Below are 7393 nucleotides of genomic sequence, written 5' to 3' on the forward strand. Positions count from 1 at the left end.
CTCGTAGGTCGAGCTCGCAAAACCAGACCGTACACCCGCAATGTAGTTATCAGCGCGTAGCTCTCGTCGGCGGCAACACGCTGCACTTCTCCGCACTCGATTCCAACCATCGGTGCGCGCGTAGCATCAAGATGAAACTCTCACTCTCTCTCGTACACAGTACGCTCACTCACAAACAGAACTTTTTTAAAAATGACAAAGGTTTTTTTTATTAAGGTCAAAAGTGGTATTAATACCTTACAATCTCAAACCCTTATGTTCCAATTTAACCATCTACTCAATCTAAATGTCAAAAATGGAATACAATCTGGAAACTTTTGTAAGCCCCAATATTTACAAAGGTGAAATGTCGGTTTTTCTCAAAGAATAGTGACAAAAAATAATATTCCGCCGAGCTCCGTAGGGTGTGTCCAACTGCTAACATGCTTGAAGGAGGTAGATCTAGAGATTTTTCCTATGCAAGAAGATAATAAACCGTCAAGAAAAAGGATGCATACCTATAATGAGACCTTTGCCAAGAAGATAAAAGAAGAGATAGAGAAGCTTAAAGATATTGAGTTCATCTATGAAATAGAGCGTACGGATTGGGTTTACAATTGTGGTATTTCTCAAGAAAAATGAAAACTTCAAGTTTGCGTTAATCTAAGAAAGGGGAACGCAACAACCATAAGGCATAACTATCCTCTTCCAATTACAAACAAAATTCACAATAAAGAATGATACATGAAAAGCACCTTTGTTTTCATATGAGTACGTATGTCTTTACAAGATATAGCTTACCAATTGCAAAGTTAGTGGTAGGAGTTTATAATCATTCATAACAAATCAACATCCTATCACCCACAAGCTAATGGCCAAGCCAAGCATACTAACAAAATCTTAAGCTCAATCCTAACTAAAATAGTAAGGTTAGGAAAGATGAACTGAGAGATGCAATTGTAATCTGCATTATAAATTTATCAATTAGTTTATAAGACTGCTTAAAACACGACTGATTAGATGCTATATTGTCCTTGGAATCTTTTTCCAACCTTGAGAGTGGAAAAGCAACTTGAATAGACGGAACATAAAATTTTTTGAAGAGATTAAAAGAGTTAAAAAAATTGGATGAGCACAAACTTGCAATCATTGCTCATATCTATATCCACAAAAGGAAACAAAACCAATTCTTCAATTTAAACCTGATTAAAAAGAATTATAAAAAGGAGACCAAGTTGTAGTATACTCCTTAAAGTAATATATCCCATAATTAAAAAACAAAGAGAATGAACCATTTGTAATTGAAGATGTATCATTGAGTGCGGTTACAAAGCTTGCTGCATTGGGTGGGAAAAGTACCATTTGCCACTAACCAATGAGATGCTAGGCAGTTAAGAAACAACAAGTCATAGAACAAGATTAGAAAGAAGCTAGGATACAGACCTTGAAGAGGAAAATACTATAGCAATGAGTTCCATCGATTGCACACATCTATTAACTCCAAGAGGGAATAGATGTCATTATTGTAGTAGCTCATCTATTGGCTCATCAGGAAAAGTTTGGACTCAAATTTGGTCCTTTTAGTGCTAAAGAGAGAATATTACGCGATTAATGGATGTCGGGCTATCGTAATGGTAACTTGGTTTTTTCTTATTTTTATGTCAATTTTTAGTTGTTTCAAAATTTAATAATAATATACATTGCGATTTTCTCAAATCTCTCTTTTATTAGCACTAAATACATGACAAATGTGGCATAACTCACACTCAATGCAGATGTGTTCACTTTTTGGATATGAGAGATTTCATTGTATTCCTGCTCGTTCCTATCTACTTGCACTCAACTTACTACTCTATTTATATTTGATTACATGCTTTCTGTGCTCAGTGACACTACTAAACACACACTCTCTCTCTCTCTCTCTCTCTTCTGTGATGTGCATCTTAACACCATCAAAGAAGCACTAATGGAGAATGGAAAACCTCGACAATCATCCACATGTATTAAGTCTGTGAAAATATTCAACAGCTTTAATTTGGACAATGGTCATTGGCTTTCCACTATCATTACCATTGAAAGCTAGGTTCTCATGCAGACTAAAAAGAGAACGCGTATGAGAAAACGAGTTTGTGAATAGTTACTAACGCAAGGTGAAAGACTTTTTCTTGTCACAAACGAGCAAAACAATCAAAGAGGTTCTCATTGAGCATACATATATGCACTCAGAGTTACATATGTAAACAATGCCAACAGGGTTTCCAACTCAACGACCAAACCATGCATTTTCTAACCTCCACTAAATATTTTTTTGTTCACTGTTTAACTTGTGTTTCACTTGTTTGTTGCAAATATCTATCCCTCGGACAAAGAAGACCGACAATCGTTCGATTGCATTATAGACATTTTTTATTCATTCCATGCATCAGTGGACAAGCGATTCTATAACACTAGTGCTAAAAGAGCGTTGGCTGAAAGGGGAGTATTTTTCTTTGACCACTTTTACAATGCACTGCCTTTTGCACTTGGCTTCGACACTCTACGATATCTTCCGCTTCCTCCAAAGGAGAGTCCATAGTGGCCAATCCCTGTCTCTAAAACCTCGGAGTGCTTTAGATTAAAGCTTCATCAAGAAATATAGAGGTGGTTAAGACAAATATTGTAAGTAGAGTGGTATGTGTTTTAATCTTTATACACATGCATGTGTTCATCAACTTCTTCCATGATGAGGAGGTTAGGAAGACTGCAGCTATGCTAATCTGCAAGTTAGAGAAATGCCTTGATTTTTTGCATGAGTCTTGGGATATCCATGATTTTGATGGCATCATGTAAAAGGTAGATAAGAAGCAGGTTGTGTGTGTATAGCTTCTCAAAACTTCATAGCTTCCTTTCATTACATAAGGTGGCATCAAGTGAATGGTCACCTGGTAGCTTTTGATCAAGATTTGTATGATGACATGAATAATCCTTTGAGGATGCTTGAGATGTGGTTGTGGACCTAACCTACTGCATTTGAGGCAATGTGACACTGCATTATGTCACACATATCTTCCGCATCATCACAAACACAACGGAGATCTAGCACCCCCTACCATGCATCTGACATGCTCTTCACTCTCTTTCATGTATGATTTTGTAGCAATGTCTCCCTTCAACCTTGGCAAATAAGGATAATTTAGTCATGTAGGCAGAGATCTCTACTTCAATCTAAAATTATCCCAAGGTTTTCTTCTAGGGATTGGACAAAATGTGTGGTCGTCTGTGAGCTCCTTGGATGCTTTTACCGAGTGGAATTTCCACTTCAATGCTTCTTTATCTAGCTTTTTCTCCGTGAAGGCTCTTGTTGAGATGGATCTCTCATACTCTACTTGAAGTTGAGTATATCATGCTTAACCAATGGTAAAGGCAATCTTCTTTGGTGCCAATCTTCCTGACATCATCCCGAGTTAGCATAGCAACATTAATACTATGAATAATGAATAATTCTCCACTCCCACTCCATACATAGCTTGACCCCATGTTTCATCTTGTTCTTGCTCTTTGGCTTTTATTAAAACTCTCATGAAGGTGGGTCTTTTTTCCTATAGTGTTTGTGCTTGACCCGGGGGGGGGGGGGGGGGGGGGGGGGGGGGGTGGGGTTTGCACCTTCTAAAGTTGTAGGTGTATCAAGTGCATTCGAAAGGAGGGTACGTTTTAAATGCTAATAGTAACAAATTTACATCGACAAGATGGGCTAATTAAATCATATTTTAAACAAAGCTGTAAGTTTATTAAAAAGGGGGGTCGCTTTATTCGAATATGTAAAATGAGTACAAGGGGTATATTAAGCTTCGATCAAACTTGATACATAGGATTCTCAAGGTACACCCCCGAGGTCCTCGCTTCTTCTTTTTCAGTGTTAAGACTCGCTTGTTGGGAGTGGATTCTCTTCAAATTCATTCTATAGCATCATACTATGCTTCCACAGATTCCTACTGCGTCAAATCACGTGCACAAAGATTTCATTTTGTATCTTCAACATAGATATTTCCTCGTTTATGCGTTGTTCCCGAGTACCATTCTTAACATGGCAATCTTCTTGGCTATTTTCGAACGACATTTATATAAGAATAATGTCATAACTTCATCATCGCAAAATTTGGTGGAGTCAATTGGTTGACATACGTATGAGACTTCATAACACTTTTAACCAAACATGGCTGTTGGATAAAGAAAGGATGTTCTAGGCTTTCAAGATTCACTGGTATCCACCCAAAAGAAAGCAATTATTTTAGGGTTCATCCTTCACAAACCTGTTTGGATAGGAATTAAACTACCAAAAATGGGGATAGGTCAAGGTTTATGTTCTCGATGCAAGTCTGTTGCAAAAGATAATGCTTGTTTGTTTATCAACTGACCTTTTAACCAACCTCTTTTAGCTCCCCTGGACAAAGTCCTAAAGTCTGAATCCTCATGGCTACAATTGTTGTTAGGATCTTGCATTTTGTAGTAAAGCTCAGTCAAAATTCTTGTAGATTAACAAGCAGCAACTTGACGTTTTCTTTGATGAAAAAATGTCTTCTTCGAGGACAAGCAAACAAGTTTGAGCACTATCAAAATGAGGCGAAAAAGGTGTGCCATCTTGAAAGACACTACCAACCCTTCAAGACCAAGGAAGAGATGTAGGAAGGTAACTATGCTCACCTCGATGACTAGTCCAAAGAGGTGGGAGAAGAAAATAAGAAAGTGATGGAGTACATACATGAAGGGCAAGGTTTTCTGAAGAATATCCAGATGGAACGCAATTCCCAATCCACGTAGATGGAACTCCATTGCCCCCACTCGGATGTTGACTTTGTTTTGTTGGAAATGCCCTCCCCCTCCATGGAGTTCTTTGTAAATGGTATCTAGGATGCTTCAGCCCGTTATGTATGTCTCGCCCAATGACTATTTAAAAAGCCACCTACTCTAACCCCATTTCTTGGGTTCCCTGCCATGAGGCATAAATCGGCAACATTCATGCAACGATCAAAGATAGCATTTTTGGAGGAAAAACAATAGGGGGGGAGCTCTGCCAAGGATTCAGAATTGACTCCTTTGCTAAGGCGTTATGCAGGCCGAAAAGACATGTATTGTATTGTTGGTTGACATTGATCCCAAGCAATGAGTGCATATGCGACATTACTTTGAAACATAAACGAATACAGTAATCAAGCGTGGAAGGCTACTTGTGAGTGGCCTGTAGAACTGACTTGCAAAATCCCCTCCAGAAGAACAGCATTTCAAGTTGATCAAACAAACAAGACAAGTATGATCTCAAGAATTCTCGTAAAGAAACCTCACCTTGAAAAACATCCTTTTCTTCTATTAATAGTACACTTCTGCATGGAAGTAAAAATTATGAACTGGCCAAGCTCTACAGCTTTGCATTTGCATGAGGTAGCCCATGTGACTAATGTCACAAGTAAAATGACAACCATCCCAAAATGGCTCAACTGGGTCCTGGCTTGAACTTCTTGACATTAGCCAATGCCGCTCCTCGAAATAAAGAGAGATCTCCGACACCCCCCACCATCTGATACCCTCTGTCATACATGGAAGGAGGAGGGTCGCTTTCCCTAGTTACACCTGCCAGATAGACACGTGTGCCCTTGTGCACCGCAAGCACAGCAGCCTCCGCTTGATGTAGAAGCTTGTCCACCTCATGCTCCTTTGCAGGGTTGTCACAAAGGCCCATGCTAAAGCTAAGGTCACGGGCACCCATCATGATGCAATCAACACCATCTACTGCTGCAATTGCCGCCACATTTTCTACACCTTTCTCAGACTCAATTTGAAGCATGATGAGCAGATTATCCTCAACTTTTTGAGGGTAGTCTATGTCAAGGCCATACCGAGATGCACGAATAATGCCGCATGCCGCTCCCCGTATACCTTTGGGAGGGTACCGACATGCTGCCACAGCCATAGCAGCTTCTTCAGCAGTCTGCACCATGGGAATCATGATACCATCGGGCCCAAGGTCCAGAGCTTTCTTGGCCCATGTTGGGTCATTTACAGGAATTCGAATCACAGAGAAGGCCCCTGCTGCTTTCAGGGCCTGCAAGCAAGGGACTGCATCAAGAGGGCTTCCCGGACCATGCTCCATATCTACCACAACATAGTCAAAGCCACAATAACCCATGATCTCTGCTAAGGGGGGCGAGAAGCTGCAGAAAGAGGCACCGTAGAGGCGATGTCCTTGGGCGAGCCGGGCCTTGAGGGAGGAGGGGTGACGAGACATGGCTGTGGAGGAGGAGGAGGAGGAGGAGGAGGAGAAAACCTGCCTGGGGTAGAGCAGACGTGGAGAGGGTGAGGGCAAACAATAAAACGGTAGAGGGTATGAAGGGGAGGGGGACACACGACACTTAATTGGCTCGCTAAGACGTGCAATTCGTAGACAGAGACATTTCACAGATCTTGAATATGACGGATGCCCCAGTACGTGCCTTCCTCCCAAGGCTGGCCGGGTCACGACGACGTCGCAAGCACCCGCACCCATTTTCGCTTTCGAGTCTGTGATTTATAACATCAGATCTCACACAATAGACAACACGCCCACTCTCACACTACAAGACTCTCTCTCTCTCTCTCTCTCTCTCTCTCGCTCGCATGCACATTGCAGATGCAGAGCAATGGAGCTTCGTTTTCGCCTACCTGGCAAACCAAAGCACCTCGCAAGTTTTTGTACAGTCATCATCACGAGAGATCGGGCATCGCGCATTCGATTCTGAACCCAACAACAAAAACATGGCCACCTCCTTGCGTATTGTTCTTTTTAGGCTACTTGTGACAGCTTGCCTATATAAATATTGGTAGGTAGAGTATTACAATTTATAATCCCAAGTTCTCGAATCTAAAACGAGGTGGTCAGCTAATGAAAGTTTTACAACTCCATACACAAGCTACTATACCTAACCACTGTCCAGTTGAAAAGGTCATTGTTCCAATTGCAGCCAATAAAGGTCCAAAGGGGCTTTGCACTTTTGGACAATGGTTCAACCACCCTCTAGTTTGGAGATTGATACTTATACCGGGGTTTTCTCAGCGTTGGGTTCATTGGTCTATGGGTTGAGCGTCCAAAGTTAAAGTGCGGCTAAAAAGTACCTCTACAAGAAAGCCCTCTAAGACAGTGCAATGCTTTGATCAAGGTAGAACCAAACATTTTCACACTAAGCTTGCTATATGAATCTGTAATAGAAGACCTAGCATGTTTGCACTAGTTTGCTCTCAAAAAGGATACTTCAGTGTTCTTTGGTTTTTAATTTTCTATAGAATATTATGTGATATCTAGAAAATATCACATGATATCTTTTTGCAAGCTTACAATATGTTATTCAAAGTATCTCAAAAAATTATAATCTTTCATTTTTGAACACAGAGTCTTATGAAGCTACCC

The 7393-nt window shown here is 40.6% G+C and overlaps 1 protein-coding gene across 1 annotated transcript; it reads right to left on the minus strand.

Annotated features, from left to right (window-relative positions):
- Window positions 1-5299: 5299 nt before the first annotated feature.
- Window positions 5300-6804, minus strand: LOC147460408 (uncharacterized). The gene is made up of 2 exons (XM_086511485.1): window positions 6652-6804; window positions 5300-6510 (listed from the first exon to the last, which is right to left on the minus strand). The coding sequence occupies exons 1-2, from the start codon at window positions 6716-6718 to the stop codon at window positions 5447-5449; spliced, it is 1131 nt and encodes a 376-aa protein (XP_086367611.1). The 5' UTR covers window positions 6719-6804; the 3' UTR covers window positions 5300-5446.
- Window positions 6805-7393: the final 589 nt, after the last annotated feature.

The sequence above is a fragment of the Adiantum capillus-veneris genome, chromosome 4 (assembly GCF_014529385.1).
Source record: "Adiantum capillus-veneris isolate H3 chromosome 4, ASM1452938v2, whole genome shotgun sequence".
NCBI lineage: Eukaryota > Viridiplantae > Streptophyta > Polypodiopsida > Polypodiales > Pteridaceae > Adiantum > Adiantum capillus-veneris.